We start from the raw sequence: 26432 nt of genomic DNA, 5'->3' as shown, positions 1-26432 counted from the left end.
TAATCTTTTTTTTTTTGTACTGGAGATCAAACTCAGGACCTTGCACTTGTGAGGCAGGTACAATGTCGCTGAGCTAAACCCCCAGCCTTCCTCTTGATCTTTTGCTTGCTCTATTTTCTTTTTTTTTTTATTTTTTATTTTTTTGGTACCAGGAATCGAACTCAGGTCCTTGCGCTTGCAAGGCAGGCCACCGAACCGCTGAGCTAAATCCCCAGCCCCTGCTTGCTCTATTTTCTAACTCCTCTCCCAATGCGTCCCAGGTCACTTCTGTGGAACACATATGCACACATAGGGTACCCTGGACAGGTCCTCAGGCCTCTGTCTTCCAATCCAGTATCTATGCCTGACCTCATCCTCAAACTCAGGTCCTTGCGCTTGCAAGGCAGGCCACCGAACCGCTGAGCTAAATCCCCAGCCCCTGCTTGCTCTATTTTCTAACTCCTCTCCCAATGCGTCCCAGGTCACTTCTGTGGAACACATATGCACACATAGGGTACCCTGGACAGGTCCTCAGGCCTCTGTCTTCCAATCCAGTATCTATGCCTGACCTCATCCTCAGACCTAAGGGCTATTTTCACCTAAAGAGCCAGATAGAAAATAATCTCTCTCATTGGTGCTGTGCCAGTTTGCAAAATGAAGGGCAACTCAGGGTGTGAGGAAAGAGTGGGTGGGCCACTCTAGCTTCTTTCATCCATGCTGCTCTCTGACAGGCCCCGCCACAGCCAGGACCTGTGAATAGAGGTATCTGGGTGGACTCATCCCTGGCCTCAACTTTCCACAACTGAAGTGAGTTTACCAAGCTGTTGCATTAAGTTCTATGGTGAAAGAATCCATTTTTCAGCATTGTAAAATGAGACACAATCATTCTTTATGAGATTTACTAGAAGGGCGAGGTAGTGAAAGACATGCACATCTTCCCTATATTGTCTTGACAGGTGAATGGAAGCTGGAAAGCTGTGCTCAGTCAGAAAACAAAGGATGTATCTATCTTGCCTTTTTTTTTTTTTTTTTTTTTTCTTGATAGGGTCTCACTAGTAGTTGAGACCGACCTGAAACTATGTAGCCCAGGCTTGTCTTGAACCCACAGCAATCCTCCTGCCTCAGCCTCCCGGAGTGCTGGGATTACAGGCATGCGCAACCACGCCCGGCTCTATCTTGCCCTCTTGACAGGCAAGCATCCATAACTTGTGCTTCCTTCCCTGGAACCATGGAATCTAGCAATACAAGCCTTCAGGTCTCTGGATCCCTCAGCCGTACAAGCAAGATTTAGAGCGGAGGCTAATTTTAACACCAGCTCCAGTCCCGGAACTCACGGCGGGGAGGGTGCGATTCGAGCCCTGCGCACAGGTAGGGTGGGTGGGGAGAGGAGAACTGAGGGGTGGGATCCAAAGCAGCCATCTTGAAGGCCCGACCTGGGCGTCTCCTGCAGGGGTGGAGAGGTCACCGCCCCATCAACCCAGCGCCCCCCTCCCACCCCGCCCCGGCAGTCCGGGTCACAAAGGCGGTTGCCAGGCACCCGGTCAGGAAAGATGCGAAAGATGCGGAGGCAACTCTGGATTGTGGGGAGTTCACCGGGTGAGCCCCGCCCGGATGCTGGGCCCGGCCCGGGCTCCCGTCGCCGCCTCCTCCTCCTCTGCTAGGCCCAAGCGAGGGACCCGGACCAGGCCCTTGTCCACACGCGCCAACCTCTCGGGTCTGTTTACAGTTCGCAAGGGCCTTAGCTGCACTCTGGCACTGCCATCCCCTCTTCCAGGTGGGGAAATGGAGGGACGGGGGGAAGTCTGGCGGGGAAGTCTTTTTAGTCAGAACCAGGTGTCCCCTGTCCGGAAGATATTAGCGCTCCGTGAACAGAGTGTCTAGTTCAACCTCCTGGAAGAGGTGCTGGGAGTGGGGCGGTACCACTAACCCTTGTGTGAAGGGATGGGAAGATCTGGGTCAGAAGCCACTCATTCTTTGTTGGTTACACAAACTAAATAGGCCGGACCTCCTTATTTGACAGTACCGAGGATTGAACGCTAGGTATCACGAAGTTGCCCAGGCTGGCTCAAAACTGATCCTCCTGCCTCAGCCTCCCACGTGAGTAATTGAGATTACAGGTATGCACCACCACACCCAGCTCATCAGAGGGAATTGAATGAGAACCTGTCTCAAAATTTTAAAAGGTCTGGGGGTGTACCTCAGTGATAGCCTGCCTGGCATGCATGAGGCCCTAATACCACACACTGGAAGGATTAAACAAAAACTACTAACAAACGATGATGGCCATTAGTGGATGAAATCACTTGATCTTAAGCAAAAGGCTGAGAAGCGATGCTGGATGAGATCAGATGCACGCTCGTACACAGTAGTTTGTAGCCGTGAGAAGGGCCGAGAAATACACTTGGCCAGGAAATAAAGGCAACTGCTTTAACCAATAGGCAGGCCTGGCACGATGGTGCACACCTGTAATCCCAGTACCTGGGAGGCTGAAGCAGGAAGATCGCACCCCCTCCCCAATTTGAAGCCAGCCTGGGATTCATGTTAAGTTCAAGGCCAGCCTGAACTACATAGTGAGATCCTATCTCAAAAAACGAAACACCAAAGTTAAAGGAAAACTTTAACTTTTCCTTTAACTTAAACTTTTCGGTGGTATCTTTCACCCCACTGATCACCAGGGTTGATTTGGCTGATATGGCTGGCTAGGCAGGTGTCTCCTTCCTCCCTTACCACTCCATGTGCATCCCTCCTGAAGCTGCAGGACCACAGGACGACCACCCCTGATAGAGGAGGACCATTTCCTTGGTCAAGGGCATATAAGTAGCTGCTCTCCCTTTAGAACTTCCCAACAGGCTCAAAAAATCCAAAAATGTTAGCTCTCCTAAAATGAGCAAAACCCTTATATACTGGCAGTTTTAAAATAGAATGATGGAAAATCCAAATTTTATTTGGATAAATGTTTTGAATTGGCAATACCTTCCCAGCCCTTTTTCTTCAAAGAAAAAAAAAAAAATGAAGGTCTAATCAGTGGGTCTCCCACAGATGAAAAAGCAAAGACCAACACCCAGGGTAAAACCAAAATTTGGGTGTGTGAGTGATTCTGGGGATCAAACCCCAGGGCCTTGGGAACACCACACAAGCATTCTCTGAGCTGCTCTTCTGGGCCAGCAGTTCTGAATACTGGTCTGTGGAAAAGCTGCCCCTCCCAGCCTGGTGGCAACTCCTCTGAGACTACCTAAGCCCCTCAGGACTCAGCGGGTGCTACTCTCGTCAGTGAAACACAAAAGCAAGCACAGGGGCTTTTAGGACCAAGGAGATTTACCACCACAATGAAGAAAAGGAAAGCCAGGTAACTTAGAAAGAACAGTAATTCTCAAACTGGAGGAGGCAACAAATCCCCTGGAAGGTTTATGCATGCAGCTTCTGGGCCCTCAGAATTTTTTAGGTGTGAGGCCCAAGAAGCTGTATTTCTACCAAGATCCCAAGTGGTACTGAAGCTTCCAGCCTAGGGATCGTGCTTTGAGAACTGACATAAGGTGCACAGCGTTAGTCGCGCATTGGGAAGAGGTACCTTTCTGAGCTTCTCATCTCAAATAATGTCTCACTAAGAAGTCCCCATAACCCAGACCACCTCACAGGCAGGGATTCTGTCACGAGCAGTCACCAACCCAGCACATGCACAACAGTAGCCTGGGATACTCTCCTGCTCATCTTTGTAACAGGTTAAAACCTCCCTTGAGAGCCCTGTGGAAAGGTTTAATAAAGTTTTTGTACACATTGCAGTTGCCACATTCAATAATTGTCACCATCCCCTACTGTCCTTTATCAAATTACCGATACCCCATCACCTACGGGGATCTCCTCATGGGGACAGCAAAGTGTCCAGTCAATACTGAGATAGAGTTGTTAATGTGCACAGGCACGTGGGCCCTCATCAAAGCACACCAGGGAAACCCCGTGTCTGATTGCTCTCTTTAGGACTCTCAATGGCAGGATACCAGCTCTGGTCACCGTGGACTGCACTGGATGAGAGCTTCCAATGGCTGCGGCACTCCACACCAAACCCTTCCTCCAAGCACCCCTTTAGGGCCTCCCCCTGCTTCCTGCACACTCCCTCTGACCTGGAAGTTCAGCTGTGTTTCCAAGAAGTCACCCTAGTCCTCGACGGCCCCTTCCTGGACAGTAGAGCGAGTCCCAAGCTACCCTTTCACACGTCGGAGCTCCGAACCTCAGTTCACAAGGGAGGACTGGTCAGGAAGCCACAGCCCATCCGCCTCAGCGGAGTGGACTCCGTCTTTGGCAGGGTCATCACAGCTCAGCCCCCAAAGTGGACTGGGACCTTCAGGGTTTCCGAGAAGTCGGCCTTCTGCAAAGTCATCAGCCGGGAGCACCAGTGGCCCACCGGACTCAAGGAGCCCCAGATCCAAATGACCATGACCATGTGCAAGCAGATGCTGCGCTCCATCCTCCTGCTGTATGCAACCTACAAGAAATGCACCTTCGCCCTGCAGCACTCCAGGTAGGACCCACCGCACTCCACACCTCAGCCTGCTCTAAGAATGAGCCTCCTGCGCAAACCGGGTGATGCTGCTCTTGCTGCTTCACCACTGTCCAGGGCTGACGACAGAGGAGCCCCTTCCAGAAAGGCTAAGACGGAGGGAGGGAAAATACTTCACTGTAGAGCTGGGCAACTACTGACAAGAGTCAAACCAGCACTGACTTGTACATGGGATGAAAATCATTAAACCATATAAATCCGTGGGTCTGGCATGAAATTTTTTAGACACCAAAGACACTGAATTGGGGAGAATAGAGGTTGTCAAGGAAAGAGATGTGTATTTCTTTGGTTCCTTTATTTTTTGGTACCAGGGATTGAACTCAGGTCCTTGTGCTTGCCTGGCAGGCAGCAGAACCACTGAGCTAAATCCCCGGCCTTTTTTTCTAATTTTTGTTGAGACAAGGTACTCACTTTGTGGTTCAGGCTGGCCTTGAACTCACTACATAGCCCAGGCTGACCTCAAACTCATGGCGATCCTCCTGCCTTAGCCTCTCGACTTCTGGGATTATAGGTTAAAGCCTTGTATTAACAAATATTGAAAATTTATTACAACCTGGCAAGAACTTGGTAGCAGCAACTAAAACTGGCCTGGCAGAAGACAGGAGAGCAGTCTATTTTAGTTGAAGTATATTCATAATGCTGAAATGAATGATGACTAATTTTGTAGCAGTCTTGTGAGACTATAAGCACAACTCAGAAGACTATGGAAATAAACATACAGGCTAGATGATCTCTTTTCATCTTAATGACCAAAAAATTAAAAAGGTAAAATATTCCTCTTTGGGCACTGAGAAAAGTTCAAGTCTTTCCTACAAAAAAAGATCACAAAGATGTTCTCATCCTAAGTAAAAATGGTGGAGAGGTCCCCCAAGAGTATTATGCACTCATATGCAGGGAGTTCCCAAGGTAGCTGGGTTACAGTGTGAATGTGGATTAAGGGGTGGGTAGCAAAAGCCCTATCCTGGGTGCGGGTGGCACCAGATAACAGGCTTGTAGCCCAGATGGAACTCAAGGGAGAGGGAAGGCAGGCTGCTGCTGCTGCTCCTCACTACCTTCTGCCTGTCATGCCACCAGCTGTTTCTCCTCTGCCTCGACACCCTGCCTTGGAGCCAGCACAGTGGACAGAGACATCTACAAACTGTGAGCTGGATAAATCTTTCCTCCTCTGCAGGTGTTGGGTATTTTGTCCCAGCAACGAGAAAAGCAAGCAAGATGGGTCCTTATAATAGAGATCATGATTTTGAGCAGTAGAACTATATCTTGGCACCAGTCCCCATTGTTTCTTTGCATAAACTTCAATTTCACTGAAACTGCAAAAATTGAGGGAAATCTTAAAACTGGAATAAGGCAGCTGAAGCAAACATTGAAAAAATTTTATTTGTAAAACTGGTATAAGCCTAAATTTTAGAAAAAGTTAAGTTCCAAAACTAACTTGCGAAGCACAGAATCATTACAGAAGGGCTTACTCAGCATAGCACTGCAGTATTCAGCCAAACAACAAAACTGCTACCCTGGAATTCCCAGCCAGGGCTTCTGGTGATGTTACACAAGCTATGCGCAATCTATCCAGACGTTAAGTAAAAATCCCTTACAGCACAAACAGGCTGCCTCCAGCAGAAAGGGAGGCAGCACTTATCAAACCCTGTACACAGGGGCCAGGGATTTAGCTAGTGGTTCTGCCACTTTCCTCGCAAGCACAAGATACACAAGATACCCAGAACCAAACCAAACCAAAACAAAACAAAAACAAAAAAACCCTGAACATAAATGGGGAGGACGATAGTGGATGCACACAGGATATGACTGCTTCTCTGGGGTCTAATCTAAGCTGTCATCACTTTCGTCACTGTGTTGCTCCTGTTCTCTGTTGTTTTCATCACCCTAAGGGGCAAAAGACAAAGAAATTGGTTAGGTCACTTATGGTTCCCCACGGACTGTAATTTAGCTCCCACAAATGTAGAAGTATACTAATTTTATTGTTAAAACCAAGGGTCTATTTTTCCTTTGTTTTTGGAAACAGAGTCTCACTATGTAGCTAGCCCATGCTGGCCTTAATTGAAACAATGCTCCCAACTCCTGTAAAAACGAGAACAGTGAGCCAGGGATTTAGCTCATTGGCACTATGCCTGCCTTGAAAGCGCAAAGTCCTGAGTTCAATCCCCGGTACCAAAAAAAAAAAAAAGAGTGGGCAGAGGCCAGATCCATGTTGATTAATCCCAACAAGCCAGCTGTAGACTTGTGGTGGGGTAGTTGATAATCCCAGCAAGGCTGCACCTTCAGTTCTGATGAAGTTCAGGCTATACCCACTGTTCTGTTCCATTGGTGCGTCTCTCTCCATGGAGGCTTCTGTGATTGCCAGTAGTTCTCACACATTTGCATGTTCAAGCCACCCCTCCACACAGTGAATCAGAGCTCAGGGAGAAAGTGCTGCCTGCCATCTCCTTCTCCAACAAGAGCTCCCTCTTCGGTCCCCACAGCCTTCAATTCTTGCTTCAGATCCTTGGGACCACTTCCCTTCTCTTCCTCACATATATTCCAGTGTATGGACACCAAATCTCAGAAAGTCTGTTTCTCTGCTGTTCACCTGCCATCTTCCTGCATGTCTGATGCTGAAGGTCTAGGAAATACCATTAATCATTCTCAGAGAGTGTTAGAAGGGCAGAATGGCCATCCACAAAGTGGATATGGAAGAGTGTAGAGGGTCTGCCTGCACACTGGAGATCCAAGAATCCAGGTGAAGGTCTGGCACTCACTGCAGTGTTCCGTGTGAGTCCACATCAGGAGGCTGGCTAGTCAGCAATGGACTCTCCCAATTCTTGACATCGTAATTCTAAGCCAAGGCCACGAACAGAGGTCCCCTTGATACTGACTCATAGCATACTACAAGTGAACTCAATCTACAAGTGAACCATAGCCTTCCAGCTCTTCTGCACAAATGTGACATAGTAAGAAAGCCACAGTATCATTCAGTATAAAATGAAATCGTTATTCAAAGTACAGCAGGGCCAGGGATTTAGCTCGTTGGTGCTGCCACCTGCTTCACAAGTGTAAGATCTTGAGTTTGATCCCCAGTACCGCAAAAATAAGTACTGGTATCTATAAGAAGAAATCCATCATAAATTGGTGGTTTCCAACTCACGCATGGAGGTTTGCTTAGCAGAAAGAACCACGTTAAAAGAATATGGTTTGCCTTGATTTTCTTTATTGAGAGGTACATGCAATAATCCCAGCTACTCAGGAAGATCAAGGCCAGCCCGGGAACTTGGTAAGACCTCATCTCAAAGAAAAAAAAAAAAAAAAAAAAAGGGAAGGAACAAAAAAAAAAAAAAAAAAAAAAAAAGTGGAAGGGCTACAGATACAGTCAGTGATACAGTGCTTGCCTAGCATGTGTATGGCCCTGGGTTCAATGCCCAACACTGCCAGTAAAATCACAACCCCAAAATTCCTCAGGAGAATGAGACAGAAGTGCAAATAAAACAAAACTTTACAAACAGAAGGAGTTTTCACACTAAATGTTCTTCTGTATCAGCATCTAATTTCATCAGAAACAGGCTCCACAGAAGGGACTCTCTTATGTGGCCCTCTAGGTAGTCCCAAACCACCCAAATAATAGATAGCAGATAAACATGCACATTTTTATTTAGCTTTCTTCAGATCTGCACACACATCTGTACCACAGTAAGGAACAAGGGTCTCTACTATTCTTCTGTGGCAGCCTCTGAGTCTAGGCTTGGACTGTGACCAACTGCTCTTACATTTGTATTTTTGTGTGTTCATATGGTTCAACTCATCTTCTGAACACTCAGAATACTCTTTTTTTTTGGCACCGGGGATCGAACTCAGGAACCTTGTGCTTGCGAGGCAGGCGGCAGAACCACAGAGCTAAATCCCCGGCCCATAAACGTCTTCTCCTTCTAGAGGACTGCAGGTATGAGTTCATGGAGAACTGAAAAGGATTTTTTTTGTTTTTGGTGCCGAGAACTGAGTCCAGGCTCCTATGCCTGCTAAGCATCTACTCTACCAGTGAGCTATATCCCTGTTCCCTCCAACGTCGTAACATGCCCCAGCTTCAAATGCTCTATTCTTTTTAACAGTAGTAACGTTTTATTAAAAATAACAAGAGGGCTGGGGATTTAGCTCAGTGGTTCTGCCGCCTGCCTCGCAAGCACAATGTCCCAAGTTCAATCCTCAGCACCAAAAATAAGAAAAGAAAAAGAGAAAGACTTTGCAGGACCAGGAATTTAGCTTAATGGTTCCAACACTGTCTTGCAAGTGCTAGGTCCCAAGTTTGATCCATGGTACAAGAAAAAATCCAAAACAAATGAAAGAATGAAGGGAGGGAGGGAAGGCGGGAAGGCGGGCAGGCAGGCAGGCTGGCTCTGCAGAGTGAGTTTGAACCAAGTAAAAGGAGAAATAAAGCACACCCTACAGTGTGAGGGTGGGTCAACAAGCAAGAGAGAACACAGTGGCCTTTTTCATTTTACTTTTTGAGACAAAGTCTCATTATGTAGTTCAGACTGGCTTTGCATTCAAGTCAATTCTAAGATTGTATAATTGTTTGGGGGAAGCTCTCAAACATTAATAAAAGCCAAGAAGCTTTTCTCGTGGGAATGGAAGCTGGGTGTGGTAGGCTTCCACCATTAGTTGGAAGTGTGATAATCCTAGCATTTGGGAAGGTGGGGGCAGAAGGATATAAATTCAAGGCCCACCTGAGCTACATAACAGAGTTTAAGGCTGGCTTTAACTACATAATGAGACCTGGTCTCAAATGACCAATCAACATGAATAGAACAATGTGGTAACTGAAGGGAATGGAGACTGGAATAGAAGTATTTGATGATAAATGTAAGCAGGGAGCTGAGTATGGTGGCACATGCCTATAATCCCAGCCACTTGGGAGTCTGAGGCAGGAGGATCACAAGTTTAAAGCCAATCTGGGCAACTCAGAGACCTAGTGAGAGCTCGTCTCAAAATAAGTATCAAAAAAGGCTAGGGATATAGGTCAGTGCAAAGGCCCTGGATTCCATCCCCAGTGCAGCCCTTGGGGTCAGACTCTGATGCCCTCTCAGATACCTCGGCAGCATGGGATGTCCCACCGTCCTCACTCTCTTCTGCTGTGCTCCTCTGGGAATCCTGGGACACAATCTCTTCACCCTAAATGCGAAGGACCAGACAGAAGTGGGTCATGATGTTCACATTTGGGGTCTCAGGGCACAAAGCACGAGTTTACAGGCAATACAAGTATGACACCAACATGTGACCCAGCATCAAAGAAGGGGTGTTCAACCTCTGGCCTCAGAACCCTGTCTCTGACACAGGAGTAAGCTCCTCAAAAGGTACAGCTCTGTTTTCTAGTATCACGCTAAATTTTACAAGGCCAGATTGTACTGATGCGTCCATTAATACTGAATATGGATCTAAAATTTCCCCCAATACCTTGAGGCAGAAGAGCCCCACAAACTACACAGAGGCAGAGGCTGAAAAATGGGGCTGCAAAGTGGCTCTGATCAGTGTCTGGCTGGACTCAAACCTGGCTTCACTTCCACACTGAATGGTCTCATGGAGGGTCTTTCTCTGAACTTCAGTTTTCTCAAGGAAACAACAATCTACTTCCCAATGTTGATGCAAAGAAAGGAAACTACTTCTCTGAGTTCTTTTCTTTTGTCATATAACTAATTCTAAAACTCAGACACTGTAAGCATGAATGACAAGTGAAAAACTCTGGAACTCCAAAACAGTAGAAAAGCAACACAAGTTTTTAGCCAATCAGATAAATGAAAGACCCTACAAATGTTCATTTGTTAAAATCAGCCAGAAAGTAATTTCAGAAATAAGACTGCTTTAGGAAAAAAATCCAAAATAACCAAAAGAAAATGTGTCCGTATACAAAAAAGTTATGAATCTGCCCTCAGTAGGGCATGAAGTGTCTCCTGAGGCCTTATTTACATCAATGGCAGGTTCAGGCTCCTCTGCTGGCTGGGATGAGTGATGGAGCTTGTGACAGGGTCCAACACCAATGCACCCTACCTTTAAGAACTGAACAGCCATAGACTTAAAAATAGTCTTATTGAGTGAGCAGAGCTTAGGCTACCTGAATTTCTTAAGTGTCATCGATACTCTCAGGATGAAGATTGCCACTGGCAGTCTCAAGGCTTACCTGCAAGTCCCGATTTTTGAGGTTGCCTAGCCAGAAAGCCTCTCTGCAATTGTTGAGGACAAGCATTGCCTTGACTCTGCAGACCAGCAGCTCCAGTGTCTTTTTGAGCAATGGCACATGTTTGGTGAGTCTCGTGTCCTGGCGAATCTAGATAAAAATGAATGCATCCATCACATCTGGGTTTATCAGTGTGGTCTTGCTTTTCTATTCCGTACACCTTCAACCCTGAGTAACAGCTTCCACCCTGTCAAAAGGCCCAGAGACCAGGTCCATCAAAGAGCAGCAGCTTGGCATTGTACCCCAAACACAATGGCAGCTGAAACATTAAAAGTAAGGAAGACAGTGCCGGGTGTGGTAGCGCACGCCTGTAATCCCAGCACTCCGGAGGCTGAGGCAGGAGGATTGCTGTGAGTTTTGAGGCCAGCCTGGGCTACAGAGTGAGTTATGTTCGGTGGCCTGCCTTGCAAGTACAAGGACCCGAGTTCAATCCCCGGTACAAAAAAAAAAAAAAAAAAAAAAAAAAAAAAAAAAAAATCAAAAAACATAAGGAAGACATACCACTAACACTTTTAGGTTCTTCTTTTCAACTTCTTACTGACCAATCATCAATGCATTTACCTAAAATACTCTTGAGCCATTATTATACTGTTATTAAACAGAAGAAAGCTGTTTAGCTGAGTCCTTAAAACGCCACTGTTCAGCATCCCCCGCCCCTGGAGAAAGGGGTCTCGTTGTGTGGTTCACACTCACCTTGAACTCACTATGTGGTCAAGGCTGGCCTTGAACTTGCATAGATTCTCCTGCCTAAGCCTCCCAAGCTCTAGGACTATAGGCGTGTGCCACTAGGCCTGGGTGTCTGGCACTTTACAAATTTAAAACCAGGAGAGAAAATAACAGCAACTGCTGAAAGAATCATTTGGTTTGCTGGTGGTTATAGAACTCCAGGGGTTCTGTGTCCCTTCGGATACAAGGACCAGGTCACCAACTAGTGAGAGGGTACCAAGAGGAAGAAGCCCTTTACACTGAACCATTCCCACTTGACAACAAGTGGTACAGATGAAAAGCTCCAAGAGAGCTGCTTTGGAAACACTTCTTGTCTCTGCAGTACCACCATCACCATTTCTCCCAACCAGAGCACTTCGCAGCAGTATGGTCAGCACCACTGCACATTTACCATGCAAGCCAAGAGACTGAACTACAGGGTTTGAGTCCAATTTCAGACACAGAATCTCCTGTTCCAGTAACTGCTTGATCTCAACTAGCAACTTAGGTTTTTAGTCTCTTTTCTTTGGTAATAATGAGGACTAAACTGAAGGCCTTGAATCTGATAGAAAAAAGCACCATCACTGAGGCCTTCTTATTATATTATAAGACAGAGTCTCGTAATCCTCCTGCCTCAGCCTCTTGAGCAGCTTGAATCCCAGATGTATCAGCATGCCTTGCCAAGGCTTTGACTGCACCAAATAAACTGTCTGCCCCTGCACACAAGCTCAGAGGTGCAGTGAGCCCTCCAACCCCCAGCCAGCAGGTGCAAACTGAGACTTGCTCCTTCTTACCTCAGTCCAGACTGGGCGTGTTTGGGGTGGTGCACCCACAGACCCCTCTCACCTTAGAATGCCCACACAGGTGATGAAGCAGCCTTGTGTTCAACTGGAAGGTCTCCAGCAGGCTCAGAACGTCTTCCTAAAGCCAACAAAATTAAAAAGTGCAGCATGCTATGTTCTAATTACATTTTAGATGCAGAACATCTTTATAATCCAAAAAGGCAAAGCTGTGGGCTCCAGTCTGTGTGGATAATCATCTTAATCTGAGCCTCAACAGGAGCGCTGACTCTGACTCTCCAGCCTCCAGCCTCTGTCCCTGGGTCAGTCTATGAGTTGCAAGACATACATTATAAGTTTGAAGTAGATTATTATGGCTCAGCTTTCCCATCTGCAAATTAGGCTAAAATATCACTTCTCTTTTCTCTTTCAGGGTTTATGAGGGACTAACCAAATATTACAGATATTTTTCAAAGTCAACTTATAAAATATGTATAAGAAATCATCTTCATTTCTATCCGTACTTCACAACTCTAGCCCTAGGTGTCATCTACTTAAAAAAAAAAATCAAACAAAAACCTACTAAGACTATCCAGTAAAATAAGAGAGTTTTATGACACAAATGAGTTCTAGTTTCATTACTGGTTTCTAAGAGTAAACAAAGGGCAGCCCAGAACAAGCACCTGATATGCTGACACGCAAAGTCCTGGGAATACAGCAGCACAACAAATCAAGCTAAAGGGGACCTTAGACCAGCAGTACAGGTAGGAGGCTGGGTTTGAACAGAGTGGGCCTGAGGCGTGAGCCTACTGTGGAACTGTCAGTCTTATCAGACACATCAGGCCACACCTCAAATGGCGTCAAACGAAACTGCAACTCAGAACATAGGCAGAGGGGCTGTTCCCACCCTCAGCCCCACCACCAGAGCCCTACGGACATCTCTTATGAGCAACTCTTCAGAGTGCGCTCTCAGCTCTTACCCGGTGTTTTCTAAAACTGAAGTCCAAGAGCGGCATACACTGCTTCAGAAACGCTTCAACAAAGACACGTCCATACTGGAGAGAAAAGACACGCCAGTGACTCCCGCTGTAAGTTTCATTTGAGAAGTCCCTGCCAGCAACAGCACAGCACCAACTAGCCCAGAGGCTTATGTTTCTTTTTTATTCATAAAAAACAAATGGTGGCACATGCCTGTGATTCTAGACTCGGGAGGCTGAGACAGGAGGACTGCTCTGAGTTTGAGGGCAGCCTGGGCTACATAGTGAGTTCAAGACCAGCCTAAACCACACAGTGAAACCCTGTCTCAAAAACAAACAAATAAAACAAAAATTTTGCGCCAAGTGTGGTGATACATACCTGTAATCTCAGCTGCTAGGGAGGCCAAGGCAGGAGTGCAAGTTCAAGACCAGCCTGGGCAACTTAGTGCAATCTTATGTCAAAAAGGGCCAGGGAAGGCCGGGGATTTAGCTCAGAGGTTCCGGCGCCTGCCTCACAAGCACAAGGTCCCAAGTTTGATCCCCAGTACCCGCCACAAAAAAAGTGCCAGTGATGTAGCTCAGCAGCAAATGTGAGGCCCTGGGTTCTCTCCCCAATACCACAAAACAAACGAACAATTTGGAACAGTTCAAAAGGCTGATTTGAGAGAATGCAGGCAAATTTACCTGCTTCAGATAGTCAGTGGCCAGAGGCCTTGCACAGATTAAGAATAAGCAGGACATCCACCTCTGAGGATAACTTATTCCCAAGAGGAAGAAGCTGTGTGGGGCCCATTGCAAACCATAGAAATCATGCTTCCTAACTGACCCAGCTCCCACACTGTACCAGGTGATATGAGTGAAGAAGGGGAAAAGGTCAGGAATTAAGAATAGGACACTAGGCCAGGTATGGTGGGACACACTTGACTCCTAGCTCCCTGGGAGGCCGAGGCAATGGGATCGCAAGTCAAAGACGAGTCTGGACAACTTTATGAGAGTAAGGGTTCGGGATGTAGCTCAGCACTCCCCACCATGGGGGCCAGGGGCGACAAGGTAGAAGAGCATATCATTCAATCTGAGAACCCCTCATGGGAAAGGAGTTTAGCAATTATCACAGAAACAGCTCACGAGGCCGACCCAAGGCCTTTTTCTTTTTCCTTTCTTTGCAGTGCTACAGATGGAACCCAGGGCCTTGTGTATGATAAGCTAGTGCTCTACCGGTAAGCTATAGCCTCAGACTTGCCCCTAGGGCTTTGCAAAGAGGAATTATAGTCAGGTGCAGCAGCTTGAGCCCAGTAGTAAGGAGGCTGAGACAGGAGCATCACAAGTTCAAGGCCAGACTGGATAACTTAGCTAGACCCTATCTTAGATTAAAAAAAAAAAAGACCAGGTATGTCTGGTGGTAGAGCATCTGGGTTCAATTCCTACTACTACGAAAAATAAAATAAAATAAACAAGGTCTAATAAATCTCTCACCTTCAAACATGCGTGCAGCACAGGATGACTATCAAATACCTGAAGACATAAAAGACAAGAAACCAAAGCTGAAGGCTGCCCCTTGGAGTACCCTGTGCACAGCACAGTTCCAGGAGCTACAGCAACTTCTAAATTGAAGAAGGCATGCCACTTAATTCACAGAATATAATAACCCTCTTAAGTGAACTACAAGAAAGGAAGAAAAAGAAGAGAGAAGCAAAGAGGACAAAAACTGATTGCTACGGGGCATGTTGAGAAGATGGTTCTGTCAGAAGATGCAGCCTTGAGAAAGATAGCACAAGAGAGGTTGAAAGGCAAGAGGGTGAGGTCCTAGGCTGAAGCACCAGCCTAAGCAAAAAGTGGGGTGGACAGCAAGGTATTGGAAGCACTCGAGGTTAGTGGAGGGAGTATGCTCAGATGGCAGAGGATGGAGAATGACAGGTGGCTAAGTAAGGTGGCACAAGTGGGAGGCAGGAAAGAAAGGGAAGACAGTGCCTAAGGAGAGAGTCACCCAGGAAGGGTGGAGGGACAAGGAAAGAAGACAAGTGGAGCTGCTCCCCAAGGAAGGTGGGAGGAGAAAGGAGGGGCAACTGCAAAAGCCATTCCCACAGTGTCATGCAGTGACAGCTGAGACAGGTCAGGGAGCTCCACACTCACCTTTATCAGGTTGATGAGGATACTGAAGTCTCGAACAGCCATGTTCCAATAAAGGAGCTTCTCTTCATGAATCTGGGGATGCCAAATAGACCAGTGCCCCAGTCACAGCCAAACCCTTCTTACTACTGGACTCCCACTATTACACAGCTATCCTGAGACCGAAGCCCCCCAAAGAGATGTAGCACCCAGTATGCCCAACAAGATGGTCTGCACACTGCCACACTGGTAACATCATAGTACTTCAGTCTTCACCGTAATTTCTACACCAGTAAAAGTCTCTGCAGTGGCTCCGGATTCCATATGCCCATCCTTGCTCGGCAGTTCTGTTTCTGGTTCAGAGGCTGCCAAGGCCTAATGTCTCCAACAGGGTGGCTTACCTAACACCAGATGGTAAATGGCAAACTAGGTAGTAGCCAGGGAAAATAGGGCCTGATTTCACCTCTAACTAGAGGGAAAGGAAATTAAACCAGAAGGTCTTTGGAAAAAAAAAATATCAGAATCTTGCTAAATCAAAGGAATAGCTTAAGAGAAACTCTGGACCCATGAAATAAAAGAACCAGCAATTTCCAAGCAATTCAGGGTCCATTTCTTCATGACAGGAGCGTCTGACTTACCTGCTGTGGCTGTGCTGCTGTGCCAGCCTGAAGACCTTCCACTGTCTTCACCAGTTTAGCCATCATCACCCGGAAGAAAATGACAAAAGTGTGCCTGGAAGAGGGAAAAGCAAGCACACTCACCCAATGATGCCCTGCTCAGAAAGAACTTCCAGGGCCAGGCACAGCGGCGTAACCTCGGCAATCATGAGGCTGAGGCAGGGGGATCACAAAGTCAAGCCTAGCCCTGGCAACTTGGTGAGACACTTTCTCAAAATATGAAAGGACTAGGGATGTAGCCCAGTGTGAAGGCCCTGGGTTTAATTCCCAGTACCGCAAAAAGAAAAGAAAAAGCAAAGGAAAAAAGAAGAGACAGGCACACACTGAGACTTCCTGGGAAGGAGCCAGGAGAACAAAAGCAATTTCCTTCCCCATCTCTCTGAATAGGGCCCTTTGAAAGAGGACAGAAGAGTAGAGAGGAGTCAGAAATGAGCCCCAGATGGCCTGCAAAACAGTGGAGTTAACGTTAGCAAAAGGAGGGCAGTGGGTGGTGAGTGAAGAGCGTGAAGCAGTGGGGAGAAGCTCTGGGTTGAGTCTGGTCCGTGGTCACTTCGTGGCTGGTGAAAGCTCGAGAAGCTCCCCATTTAACCCTCATTCACAAAGCGGACAACGACGCCCACCCTTACAGAAAAAGACCAAGATTTAGAACACAAAGATGCTTTATGAACAAGTGTTAAGGAAACTACTGCTATTGGGAGACACAAAGCAATTTAGACACAAATGATTAGATATAATGGTCACCCTGTTCTCAAAGTGCTCAAAAGACTGGCAAAGTCTCAACTTTAAATTTTTTTGGTGGGAGGGTACTGGGGGTAGAACTCAGGACCTGGCGCTTAAAAGTTGGCACAGTGTGCCTGAGCTAAATCCCCGGGCCCTCAAGTTTAATTTTTTTAAAAAAATTTTTGTGGCATGAGATTGCACACAGGGCCTTCGCACTGAACTACAACCCCAGCCCCTTTTTTCATGTTTATTTTGATAGAGTCTCACCAAGTTGCCCAGGCTGGGCTTGAAGCAATCCTCCGCCTCAGCCTCTCAAGTAGCTGGTAGTACAGGCGTGTGCTACCTACCATACCATTATTTTTTGTTTGTTTTGTGATGCTAGGGATTGAACACTACCTTACACTATTACTACACTCCCAGCTCTAGTCTCAAGTTTAGAGATAGAAGGACAAATAGTAGAAGTTCACTATCCTTGAACCCTGCACCTACTTTCCAGCAGATCCGCTGTGGGTTCCTTGGAAGGAAGAGACACTTCCTTCTGAGGAATACTACATAAGTACAAGTGAAAATCATGGGGATGGTGGTATAGCTCAGCACTAAGGCACTAGCCTAGAATGCATGAGGTGCTAGGTTTGATCCCCAGTAACACAAAGAGCTGGGGGAGGGGGGAAGCATGGGAAGGGAGGGCAGAGCAGACTCCATGCTGAATGAATGATGGCCATCTCTCTAGTAGAACTTGGAAAATACATCCATTGGGCAGTGAGAATCTTAGGAAGATGACTGCACGCAAGAACCCGCGTACCTGGTCAGTGTGGGGAATGTGGAAGAAGAGGCCTGTCTCGGAGAGTGGATTAATTCCGGGACGCCGACGCCAGCAATCTCCTCTATGGCCTTCAGCACGCTGTCAGTGTGTTCCATGTATATGCTGCGAGGACAGACAGGGGTATGAATGCCAGATGCGGAACCCCTCTGTCCACACCTCTCTCCTGAGACGCTGCTAGCTATTCAGCCTCATCTGACTCAATTATTAATGCAGCAGGGTAGAACCGCAGACACTTCTGCTTCTCTCTCATTTGTTAGCAACAAGGGATGAGCTAACAGCAGAGAGCACAGCTACAGGTGCTTAAGATTCACAGAATTCAAACTATGTTCACTTCAAACGTACTTTACTGCTTTCAAATTCCCCCTGAAAAAGGGATTCCTCCGCCTCTAACCAAGTGAGGGATCCCAACAGAGGTACCTGGGAAGAAGATATTTGGCTCACTGGAAGAAACTGAACACCTCACCAGAGCACATCCTGAAGCTGGTCCTTGAAGAGGGTGCTCTTTTCTTTCTCACCCTGTGGCCACTCCTGGCAGAGGAACTGTTTGGCCAAGGACGCTGTTAGAAAACAAGGCAAGGCATCACACATGTGAGAAATGGAACTCATTCTTGACGTAATTATTGCATATATTTGTTTTTTATTTGTTTGTTTTTTTTTGGTTTTTTGAGACAGGGTCTCACTATGTATTCCAGACTGATCTGGAACTCAATGTGTAGCCCAGGCTGGTCTCAAACTCACAGCAATCCTCCTGCCTCAGCCTCACGAGTGCTGGGATTACAGGTATGAGCCACCACGCCCGGCTATTGCATATATTAACAGGGTACAGCGTGACACTTCAATATAAAACAATATACAATATCAGACAAATTCACTCATGTCTCTTAGGCTTTTGAAGTTAACTACTAATCAAGATAATTTTTATTAACAAGTCCCTGAGGTATTTCAAAAACCCTGCTTACTTCTGTTTCATTGAACCCTTCTGCCAGAAATAGCCCTAAGACTCAACAGATGGCACCGCTCACCCTGCTCCTTGACACACAGAGAAGACAGCTGCTGGCAGTCAAAAGCCAACCCTGCTCCTCTCAGGAGACGAGGGCAATGGCTAGTCCAGTTTCAGACTGCACCTCGCTTCTCACTAGCAGGGCATAAAAAGGTTTCTTTCACATACTCATCTCGCTTTCTGTTTTGTGTTGCCAAGTGGTATATATAATCAGCAAGCAAGATTCCAAGACTTATGATAAAAGAAAACAGTCAGAGCCAGGTGCATGACTGCAATCCCAGCGCTCTAGAAGCAGAGGCAGGACTACAAGTTCAAGCTTAGCCTGGACAACTTAGTGAGTTAGCAAGATCCCGTCTCAAAATAAAAAATAACGGGATGTAGCTCAATACAAAGGCCCTGGGTTCAGTCCCCAGTACAATGGAAAAACAAACAAACAGGGTTAAGGACCTGGATGGGGTGGCATACACCTACAGGCCCAGCACTTGGGAGGTAGAGGCAGAAGAACCATAGGTTCTAGGCCAAAATAGAATAGTGAGAGCCTCCTGTCTCAAAAAACAAAAGACCTAGCCCTCGGGAGGCTGAGGCAGGAGGACCACCGTAACTCTGAGGCCAACTAAATAAGAGTACGCAGTAAGTTGAGGCCAGCCTAGGCAAGACTAGTGAATTCAAGTCCAGCCTGAACTACATAGCGAGATGCTGTCTCAAAAAACCGAAGTCATGGAAGGGACCAATTCTTCCTTTATACTTCATCCTAACTTTTACTTCCCGCTCTATTAATTGCACGGCTTATGTCTTTTTCTGCCAAATGCCTCAGATAATTTTTTTTTAAAAGCATATGATTAAAATGTAAGCCAAAAAGCTGGGTGTGGTGGCATATACCTATAATCCCAGCACTCAGAAGGCTGAGGCAAGAGAATTACAATGAGTTCAAGACCAGCTTGGACTACATAGTGAGTTCAGAGCCAGCCTGAACTACAAAGACAGAACCTGTTTAAAAAAAAAAAAAAAATGTAAGCCAAATTATCAATGACTGAGTGTATAGCTCAGTGGTAGAGCATGCTTAGCATGCACAAGGATATGGATTCAATCCCCATCTCCTTGAAAGAAAGCAGGATAGGACAGGAAAGGGGAAGGGGAGGGGGAAGGAGAAGGGGAAGAGGAAGGGGAAGGGAATTAGCTAGCCAGCTGAGCTAACCAAATTCATGCTTAGCAATGTCAGTGGAATTGGTCATAGCCTTTCTGGGAAATTGGCCTTCTTGCTGTAGCAAGACACATGCTCAAGAATATATGACGATTTACATGCATAAATATCCAAGTTCTGGGAAGCGGAACATTCACAAGTGTGAGAGATTAATCCTATTCATGGGAGGGAAAAAAAAGATGATCTGGATCATCACCAATTTTTTCTTTCTTCTGAGTAGGAGCTACTGATCTCTTCAAAAGCGCCATCAAAATTCTGAGGAGGTAAAGACCACACTGGAAGGTGGGGATGCTGCGATGGAAGTTGTGCAAGTAATTGAAGCTCTGGCTGTAAGGAGACAAGGAACAAACACACGAACAGGTAAATCCACATGAGCTGTTTTGAGTCCCCTGTTACTACTCAACTAAACAGCATCAGCCCTTTTTTCCCCATTTTTTGGTTTTTTTTTTTTTGAGACAAGGGTCTCACTATGTCGATCACGCTGGCCTTGAACTCACTGTGAAGCCCAGGCTGGCCTCAACAATCCTCCACCTCGGCCTTCCAAGTGCTGGGATTGCAAGTTTGTGCCACCACACCTGGCTCTCTTTCCTCATTTTATTTTTGTGCTTTTCTTTTTGTTTTTTTGAGACAGGGTCTCATTAAATACTTCACACTGGCCTTGAACTCACTATGTAGCTCAGGCTGGCCTCAAATTCATGGCGAGCCTCCTGCCTCAGCCTCCTGGGTGCTGAATTACAGGTGTGCACCACACCTGGCTCTCCTTCTGCTTATAAGCCAGAGAAAGTGTAGCTTTTAATGACTATCATATACGATCCACTTTCAATTCAAGGATATAATAGGAAATGGGAATCACAATTATGCCAAATTATGCAAGGCGATTTGAGAATAATTTGGCCCAGGGCTTCCATTACTTCAGAACTCATCAGAACACATAGATGAGAAAGCTCATATGTGGAAAATAGCTGAACAAATCAATTTCCTTCACAACTACCGTCACCAAAAATTTTCAAAGGAACCCCACCAACCCACTTCCTGGATTTCTTGGGAAACACTGGAGAGCATGCACTGTTACCCACCTGATAAGTTCCTCCAAGGGCTCATCAAGCTGAAACGGCTTCACTCGTCCGGTGAGGACCTCAAGGGCTGAGTACAGTAATCTGTGATTCTCAATGTGAAAAAAGCCACTCCTAAAGGAAAGCCAAATTAAGGTCACTTAGCTGTGTCCACACGACAGCTCGATGGCGTCTGAGGATCCGGTCCTGGCCACAGTCTGTGCCACCAACAAGTCAAGAGAGTAAAACGGATTGCAAATTGATAACCATCAAATACAGTCACAGCTCCTGAGTGCAAGATCAGAAGCTCAAGGGCATTCAAAATAGTCTTTCTTTAAGGATGTAAGAGTTCTCATAGGTTTTTCTTTGAGGAAAAAGAAAGCTCCTCATTGCCTATATTTTAGAGATAAGTCTCTCCAACAATACAGGACTGATTTGGTCAAATCGCCAAGTCAATGTCCTATCCATAGTAGGGGTTGGTTGAAGAACTTATCCCTTTCTCTGCATTCACATAACAAGTCCGAACAAACAATTCTATTTCTCTCTCGTTCTCCCTTGATTTGCTTGAGACAGAGTCTGTGTAGCCCAGGCTGGCCTCAAACTCACCAGCAATCTTCCTGCCTCAGCCTCCTGACTGCTAGGATTACAGGTGTGTGCCACCGCATCGGGCCCCTACATTCTTACTGAGGTATAATTGATGTACTTAAAGTTTTAAGTACATATATCTTTAAAAAATTGAGAGAGTGAGTGAGAGAGAGAGAGAGAGAGAGAGAGAGAGTGAGTGAGAGAGTGTGAGAGTGTGAGTGTGTGTGTGTGTGTGTGTGTGTGTGTGTGTGTGTGTGTCAGGGTCTCAGTATGCAATTCAGGCTGGCCTTGAACTCATTTCAGAGCCCAAACTGGCTTCAAACTCAACGTGATTCTCCTGCCTCATTCTTCTGAATGCTGGAATCAAAGGCATTCACCGCCATGCCTGGCTTATAAAGTACATATATTTAAAGTGCTGGGTTTGTTGAATTTTGACTTAAAAACTCATGAATCATCACCAACAGATAATGAACATATCCATCACCCCCCCAAAGTTTCCTTTATTCTCCTTCACAATCCATTACCTCTTCTGCCCTATGGCTTAATGCTAGGCATCCACTGATGTTTCCCATCACCATAATAATTTTCTAGCACTTTATATAAATAGGTTAAAATACAAGTCCTTGTAGGCTAGCACAGTCCTTCCTTATCTGTGCTGCTCCAAGTCTCCCCTCTGCCTCCCTACAGGTTACCTAAGCTTTAAAGGCCTGGTCAAGTCCCACTGTTTCCAGGGGACCCTGAAACACCCTAGCACACACTGTACTTAGCTCTTCACATAAGCTAGGATTTATTCATAACTTCTTTAGAAACAACCCCCCATTTTTCTGTGTTAGTGTTTTGGGAGACCGGGTCTTGCTGAGTAGTCCAGGCTGTCCAAGAACTCACTGAGGGGCTCGGGCTGGCATACAAATTTGCAATCCTCTTGCCTTGGGCTCCTGAGTGCTGAAATTAGAGTTGTACTCCATCTGGCTCTAGAAACTTTTTTTTTTTTAAAGTACTGGCAGTCTACTATTAATGTACACCCCCAGGCCTTTTTATTTGAGACTTGGTCTTGCTAAATTGTGCAGAATGGCCTTGAACCCATGATCCTTTTGCTTCAGGCTCTCAAGTACCTGAGATTAGGGTTGTATGCCACTGCACCATGCTGAAACAATTTAAACACCAATGTAAGTAATTACTACAGAGTATTTCCTACAGGAAAGTGAAAAGGAGTAAAATGCCTGCATTTGTTATTGTCTAGCTAAATCAGCAAGTCACCTAATTTAAAAAATGGGTTAGTAACAGTGGCTCTAACAAACAAGATCAAGTGAAAAAGAACAAGGCACCACAGTGATGTCATTTTGGACTTCTTCCTTCTCTTTTTATATCCCACTGCCTAATCACCAAGTGGATACTCATTTCTCTCCACTAACACTTCCCATATACTCACCAAGCAAAAAGCCAATAAAAACTCTGCAGGAGCCTCAGGTAACAGGAAGACATTATTTGGCGTTCTCGAGCATTCCCTCCAGGTCCATCAACCACACCACAATTCTCAGGGATTAAGCACTAAAAAGGAAAATGATTTTTACAGCATCTGCTCCAGCAGCTGCTCTTGCTTTTCTTCAATTTTTCTCAGCCAACAATGAAACCCCATTTCACTTGGTGGTTTCTAAGTCTCCATAACGACAAGACAGTCTTCTAACCTGAAAATAGTTGTGAATGTTCTCCAGATGGTTACACAGCGGGATCATCAGTTGCACAACAAAATAAACAACTTCTGGTGCAGAGCTCTGCTGGAGATGTGAAAATCCAACATTCCGGCTTCCTTTATTCTGTAATAAATTCAGCATTATGGAGGAAGAAAGTGCTGGACAGCTTCTCTGATATTAAGAGTTCATTATAGATAAAAATTTGGTCAAACTTTTGTCCATCTGTATTTTGAGACAGGGTCTTGCTATGTAGCTCAGGCTGGCCTTGAACTCAATGGTGATCCTCCTGCCTCAGCCTCTGAGTGCTGGGATTACAAGTGTGTACCACTACGCCCAGCTTAAGTTTGGATGAACTTGCACCCTGAATAGGAGTGGGTGGGAGAAATGAAGTACTACTCACAAGGACTACATTTTGGCAGGGGTTAAAGAAAATCTTGCTGGGCACAGTGGTGCTCACCTATAATCCCAGCACTCGGAGGCTGAGGCAGGAAGATTGCCATATGTTCAAGGCAAGCTTGAACTACAAAATGAGACCCTATTTCCAAATAAACCAAAAACTTCTTCCTACTGGGTGTGGTGATGCACCTCTGTAAGCTCAGATTGGCTTTTACAGAGTAACAGCAATGTTTAAAAAGAATAGATCATTTACAACTAATGATGTCACTCGAAAGCAAAAATCATTTAGGTTGGCAGGAATGAACAGCAAACAGTACAATGAATACGGCCATTCATAAGTACATATGTTAATGTTTAGATGTTCATACCCAAGTCTTTCACGTATTGTTTCCATCACCCAGCTGTTCCCCCACGTGCTAGATATTTGTGCCTTATATAAACACCTAGGTTTTGGCCTCTCTAGGCAGCCAAGTGCTACACTGAAGCTTAGGCATAGGCTTATTCTGAGAGGCTGTTTAAGTCAAAACTCTAGCCGAATATGATGCTTGCCTGCAATCCCAGAACTCTTGACAGGCTGAAGCAAGAGGATCACATATTTGAACAAAGGCTAGGCTACTTCATAATCTAGTGCAATCACATCGCAAAATAGAAAGGGCAGAAGATGTAGCTCAGTGCAAAGGCTCTGTGTTCAGAGGGCGGGGTGGCTGAGGGGCGTAGTTCAATGGTTTGAAATTTATCTAGCATTCCCAGACCCTGGATTTGATTATCAGCATCACAAAAACAAAACCCAAGTAAAGATCAAGACTGAGATATGTTTTCAGCACCTTTTCTGTTCATTCTATTTAAATTCTGTTTTTTTTTTTTCCTTCAGTGCTGGAGAACAAACCTGGGGCAGTGCGCATGCTGTTTAAGTGCCACACCGCTGAACTATAGCCCTAACCCCAGAATTCCTTCTTTTCTAAAATTCATTAAGTTTATTGGTACACTTTACGTATACAATATGACATTCATCGTGGGGAGTTTGTACCTTTACACGACATATCTTTGTTCTTATTTTCCCCCCCATTTCCCTGCCTTCCTTTCAATCCCTCCATCCCTCTCTATTTATAAATAGGAATACTACTCAGCTATAAAGAATGAGAAGCTAGAGACATAGCTAAATGGATGCACATTGAGGCCCATGCTCTTAAATGAAAACAGGATACACATGTGTAAATACCAAACAGTTTCTCTGGTGTAAGAAACTGAAAATGTAATAAGGATCAAAACATATAATAATTTGAAATAGGAACAAAAGTTCCAGAGGGGAAGGGACAGCGGGAAAGGTAGGGGAAAGGAGAGAAGGGAAAGGAATAAATATGAGAAAAGGAAAAAACAGAAACAAAGCCCAGAATTCCTTTTTTAAGACCAGATGAACATGGTCTGCCAGTAAAGCTGCCAACATGCTATCCACAGACCCAAGCTCAAGGTCAGAAGAAGCGACTTGTTCACACTCAGACCAACTAGTTTCCAAAGCCACTAAACTCAAGCACCGCACTTCTGCCTACTCTGACCTTGAGAAAGGGCATTCTTTTGGTACAAGCCGGTACCAGCATGATCTCCAATTTCTGGGAGAGATCTTCCAGCAAGAAAAGCAGCTCCGGTGGCCCAAGTTGCAGAACTTCTGTAGCCTGAAAAATGGAAGAAAGAGAGACTAATTCCAGGTGTGTCCTACTCATTTTATTTTTAGGTATGCTTCAGGTTCATGTATCCCAATGAGTAAAGAATCTGACTTCTGATAAAAAAGGGAAGAATTTCCACCATTTTCCATATAAAAGTACTTGTTGTACTCTGTCAATTTATCCAAAAAGTCAAGTATTTCCAAAATAAAGCAAATTTTCAAATTAAAACTAGGAATCTAAACCAGACAGATGACACACACCTATAATCCCAGCATTTCAGAGGCTGAAGCAGGAGAATCACTGCAAGTTCGAGGCCAGTGCTGAGCTGCATAGTGAGTTCTAGGCCAGCCTGAACTATACAGTAAGACTCTGTCTCAGAAAACAAATAAACAAACAAATAAATAAGCTATGAAACTGAGTATAGTTTAGAAGACATACTTTTTCTCTAGAAATACATTGTGTAACTTTCCTCCTATAAAACCAAGATGTGTTTCTTAAATGTGCACTAATAAAAATAACTAATTTGCTGGGCACAGTGATGCATGCTTATCATACCAGCTACCCAAAAGATAATGAGTTAAGGCCAGCTTGGGCAACTTAACAAGACCATGTCTTAAAAAAGAAAGGCTGGGGATACAGCCTAGTAGTAGAGAACTTGTCTAGCATATGAGAGGCCCTGGGTGCATCCCTCAGTATTGTGGCGGGGAAAAAAGACTAATTCAAAGCAATTTTGCCAGGTCTGGTGGCACACGCCTGTAATCCCAGCACTCAGGAGGCTAAGGCAGAAGGATCACAAGTTTGAGGGCAGCCTGAGCTACACAGCGAATTCAAGGCCAGCCTGATTTACACAATGAGACCCTGTTTCAAAAAACACGTTAAAAAAACAGTTGGGTGTGATGACACATGCCAATTTCACATCAAACCCAGCCTGGGCAATATAGTTATACCTTATCTCAAAAAATATATAAAAACAAAGAAGGACTAGAGATGCAATTTTGTGTTCAATCTGATGTGCTCCATCTCCGGCGTCTCCCCTAAGAAAGATATTCACTCTTCTGAAGGTGTATATATTCTTGTAACTATCAAATAAAAAAACAAGGATTTCCTTTTCCTTTTCTTTTTTTGTGGAGACAGTCTACTGTCTAGTGAAATCCCTTACCAAGTGACTTATTTTTTCTGTGAAAATGTCCTCACTCTCAATTTCATTAGAAATACAATTCCCTCACTGAGGATTTGCCGGTCCATTCATGTGGTTCAGTCCAGAGCAGAGCAGGTGCTGCTACTCAGATCACTTCTTCTATTAGGGTATAA

General features: G+C 45.4%; 2 protein-coding genes across 9 annotated transcripts in view; one reads left to right on the top strand and one right to left on the bottom strand.

Annotated features, from left to right (window-relative positions):
• Window positions 1-1519: 1519 nt before the first annotated feature.
• On the top strand, window positions 1520-4712 carry Fancd2os (FANCD2 opposite strand). Of its 6 annotated transcripts, none has more exons than XM_010619166.3 (3): window positions 1558-1575; window positions 2000-2076; window positions 3955-4712. In XM_010619166.3, the coding sequence occupies exon 3, from the start codon at window positions 3963-3965 to the stop codon at window positions 4497-4499; it is 537 nt and encodes a 178-aa protein (XP_010617468.1). In that variant the 5' UTR covers window positions 1558-1575; window positions 2000-2076; window positions 3955-3962; the 3' UTR covers window positions 4500-4712. The 6 variants fall into 6 exon arrangements, with proteins under 6 accessions (XP_010617446.1, XP_010617442.1, XP_010617468.1 ...); XM_010619157.3 differs by lacking the exon at window positions 1558-1575 and adding an exon at window positions 1654-1693; XM_010619150.2 differs by lacking the exon at window positions 1558-1575 and adding an exon at window positions 1672-1753.
• A 1193-nt stretch (window positions 4713-5905) lies between these two features.
• Fancd2 (FA complementation group D2) overlaps window positions 5906-26432 on the bottom strand; it is a 67348-nt gene continuing 46821 nt past the window's right edge. For all 3 annotated transcript variants that reach the window (XM_033755975.1, XM_010619085.3, XM_010619091.3), the window contains exons 30-44: window positions 25014-25130; window positions 23059-23187; window positions 22803-22921; window positions 20813-20923; window positions 19933-20063; window positions 17999-18092; window positions 17515-17637; window positions 15954-16047; window positions 15340-15411; window positions 14683-14721; window positions 13213-13287; window positions 12300-12374; window positions 10692-10838; window positions 9608-9688; window positions 5906-6415 (exon numbers count right to left, since the gene is read on the bottom strand). In XM_033755975.1, coding sequence (XP_033611866.1) covers window positions 6353-6415; window positions 9608-9688; window positions 10692-10838; window positions 12300-12374; window positions 13213-13287; window positions 14683-14721; window positions 15340-15411; window positions 15954-16047; window positions 17515-17637; window positions 17999-18092; window positions 19933-20063; window positions 20813-20923; window positions 22803-22921; window positions 23059-23187; window positions 25014-25130 — 1470 coding nt within the window. In that variant the 3' untranslated portion in view covers window positions 5906-6352. The remainder of the gene's footprint in view (window positions 6416-9607; window positions 9689-10691; window positions 10839-12299; window positions 12375-13212; window positions 13288-14682; window positions 14722-15339; window positions 15412-15953; window positions 16048-17514; window positions 17638-17998; window positions 18093-19932; window positions 20064-20812; window positions 20924-22802; window positions 22922-23058; window positions 23188-25013; window positions 25131-26432) is intronic.

This window comes from Fukomys damarensis, unplaced genomic scaffold (genome assembly GCF_012274545.1).
Source record: "Fukomys damarensis isolate Sample0158 unplaced genomic scaffold, DMR_v1.0_HiC HiC_scaffold_24, whole genome shotgun sequence".
NCBI lineage: Eukaryota > Metazoa > Chordata > Mammalia > Rodentia > Bathyergidae > Fukomys > Fukomys damarensis.
Note: the sequence above shows the minus strand (reverse complement) of the source record. Positions and strands in the feature narration are given on the sequence as shown.